This window comes from Cebus imitator, unplaced genomic scaffold, assembly GCF_001604975.1.
Source record: "Cebus imitator isolate Cc_AM_T3 unplaced genomic scaffold, Cebus_imitator-1.0 Scaffold169, whole genome shotgun sequence".
In the NCBI taxonomy this organism is placed as follows: Eukaryota; Metazoa; Chordata; class Mammalia; order Primates; family Cebidae; genus Cebus; species Cebus imitator.
In genome coordinates, this window is record NW_016107484.1 from 3,960,196 (window position 1) to 3,963,084 (window position 2,889).

General features: G+C 48.2%; 1 protein-coding gene across 2 annotated transcripts in view; it reads right to left on the minus strand.

Annotated features, from left to right (window-relative positions):
- The window catches only part of DHX37 (DEAH-box helicase 37), a 42,282-nt gene extending 41,159 nt beyond the window's left edge, over positions 1–1,123 (minus strand). The window contains exon 1 of one of the 2 annotated variants that reach the window (XM_017544451.2): positions 919–1,123. In XM_017544451.2, coding sequence (XP_017399940.1) covers positions 919–1,024 — 106 coding nt within the window. In that variant the 5' untranslated portion in view covers positions 1,025–1,123. The remainder of the gene's footprint in view (positions 1–918) is intronic. The other variant, XM_037744279.1, reaches the window with a different exon arrangement.
- Positions 1,124–2,889: the final 1,766 nt, after the last annotated feature.

Consider the following 2,889-nt stretch of genomic DNA (forward strand, 5'->3'; position numbering starts at 1 on the left):
GTAGAGACGGGGTTTCACCATGTTGACCAGGATGGTCTTGATCTCTTGACCTCGTGATCCACCCGCCTTGGCCTCCCAAAGTGCTGGGATTACAGGCTTGAGCCACCGCGCCCGACCGTGATGCTGTTAAAATATAAGCCCTCATCTGTCCGCCTCTGCTCCGAACACTCCCACAGCTGCCCTCTCACTTAGAGGAAAAGCCCCAGTCCTGGCCAAGACCCCAGTCCAGGCCAACCTGCCCTGGCCCCTGTTTTTCTCTCGACTTCAGGTAGCCGCTCTGGCCTCCTTCAGCTCTTAACTCTAACACAGTGACGTCTTCTCCAGCAACTCTGTGGGATGCTGCAACTCACCCAATGGCCTCTTCTGTTTTATCTGCCCACTGTATCCACAGAACTTTCTGTGTTTTACATGTTATTGTTTGCCTGTCGCCTCTTATAAGCAGATAAACTCAGGGATTTTCAAAAAATCTCCCTTTCTGGTGTGTCTCCAGTGCCTAAAATAGTGCCTGGCATGTAATAGGAGCTACTACTAAAAAGGGGTCTGAGAAAAATGTCAGCCAGCCTGCAAGCTGAACAGACAAGACTAGGCTGAAAAAAACACATTTGGGGCTCCCTGGAGATTATAATCGAAGTCATGGGAACGGATGAAACTATTTATTTATTTATTTATTTTTTGCAAAATTCTCAATGTTACTATTTGAGGGCGAGAGAAACCCCGGGTATTCCATATACACTGTTAAAACCAGGCTGTCACTAAGCCCCTCTCCTTTGGATCATCTGGAATGGTGGGGGACCCATTCCCCCACTCCACATAATCCATCCCACCTCTCTGGGACCCCTCACCCCAGAGTCCTGAAGGCAGGGCACAGGCCCCCCTGGGAAGACCCCGAAATCCAGTCCCCGTCCCGGGACATCTTACCCTCTAGTTCCAGTTGCACCATGGGCGACTCGGGGGGAACCTTCGAGGGGCCGGGACCCGCCTGCTGGCGCCCCTTGATGTTGTACCGCCGGCGTAGCTTCCCCATGGCGCCTCGTCCCGGGAGGGCCTCCAGCGGGCCGGACAAGCAGACTAATCCCAAACCCAGCCCACGTGGGTTCCCGGACTACCAACTCCCGCCGTGAGACTTCCGGGTTTCGCTATCGCGAGAACGGTAACTGACTCGGCCACTGAGGGGCGGGGTTAGAAGAGAAAACGTGAAGGAGAGGCGGGGCTAGGCCGGGCCGGGGGCGCGGCTATTTAGAGAGATGGGCGGGGCCTGAGATCCCAGCGCGGGCCTGAGATCCCAGCGCTGGCCCGAGTTTTAGACCCGGGCTCTTCTCGCTGATACTAATTTGGCTGCTCGGGAGTGGGAGTGTTTTGCCACCCTTTAAAATATGCCCCTGCCCCCAATACTCCAGACTTCTTTCCCCCAACTCTGGTTTGCGCATCTGCATTTTCTGATATTCCTACAAGAAACGTATTAATCGTCTAGTTTTAAAAAGGCACCAACTATTTCCATCACAGGGACAGATGAAAGATCTAAAAGGAGGCCTCTATTAGACAACTTTAAATTCCTATTACTGCATCACATTGTAACGCACTCGGAAACAATGCATCATTATTTTTCTTTTTTTGAGACAAGGTCTGCCTTTGTCGCCCAGGCTGGAGTGTAGTGGAACAATCTCGGCTCGCCGCAACCTCTGCCTCCCAGAATCAAATGATTCTCCTGCCTCAGCCTCCCCAGTAGCTGGGATTACAGGCATGCATCCCCGTATGCCTGGCTCATTTTGTATTTTTAGTAGAGATGGGGTTTCTCCATGTCAGTCAGGCTGGTCTCGAACTCCCGACCTCAGGTGATCTGCCCCTCGGCCTCCCAAAGCGGTGGGATTACAGCCATGAGCCACCGCACCAAGCCTACAAAAAAGTTTTTTAAAATATGAACAACACAGGAAAAAAGTGTGCAAAGGATATGACTAGTAATTTACAGAGAAGTAACTCAAATGGCCAATACATCCATGAAAACCTTACCAGGAATCCAGTAAATGTAAATTCAAAAAAAAAAAGAAAGAAAGAAAGAAAGAAAGAAAGAAAGAAAGAAAGAAAGAAAGAAAGAAGAGAGCATTTTTTATTCTTTGGATTGGCAAAAATTGAGTTTTATTTTCTTGGTTGTCTAAAAAAACGTTGGTTAGACTTGATTTGTTTGATTTAGGATGCAAGCAGGGTCCTTGCATTGCATAGGCTATTATGGCTCTTAAGTCTTTAAGACCAGTTATCCTCCTGTCCGCTCGCCTTTTATAGCGCTTATTTATTGAACAAACTGGGTCCCTGTCTCGTAGAATGCCCCACGTGCTGGAGTTGGCTGGTTGCTTCTGCTGCTTCTGCGTTTCCCTTATCTCCCATATTTCCTGTAAACTGTAAGTTTGATCTAGGGGCCGCATCAGGTTCCTGCTTAACGTGTCTTGGCAAGACTCCATCGCAGGTGGCGCTGGTACTTCCTGGCCCTAAGATCGATTGGCGGGACCGGGACTTCGCGGCTTGGCCCCTCCATTTTCTTTTTTTTTTTTTTTTTTGGCTTTTTATTTGTTTTTTTTTTTTTTTTTTTTTTTTTTTTTTTTTTTTTTTTTTTTGGCTTCTCCATTTTCAAGTTCCCCACCAAACCCTCGCCTCTTGGTTTTACCCCTTTCCGATGATCGCCGCGTGAATCCATGATTCCATTGACGGGTGCCAAATAACTTTGGAATTGTCTCATTCATCCTCATATATTAGCTGGACTTTGCTAAAAGAAAGTTTTCCTCCCCATCCATTTTGGGTCTCTGAAATACAGTTCAGGAAGGGCAGGAGGATGTTTGATGCTTTCTTGTTGTTTAAAATTTTCAGAACGAATGAGCTGATGCCCACGATGGCCAATTT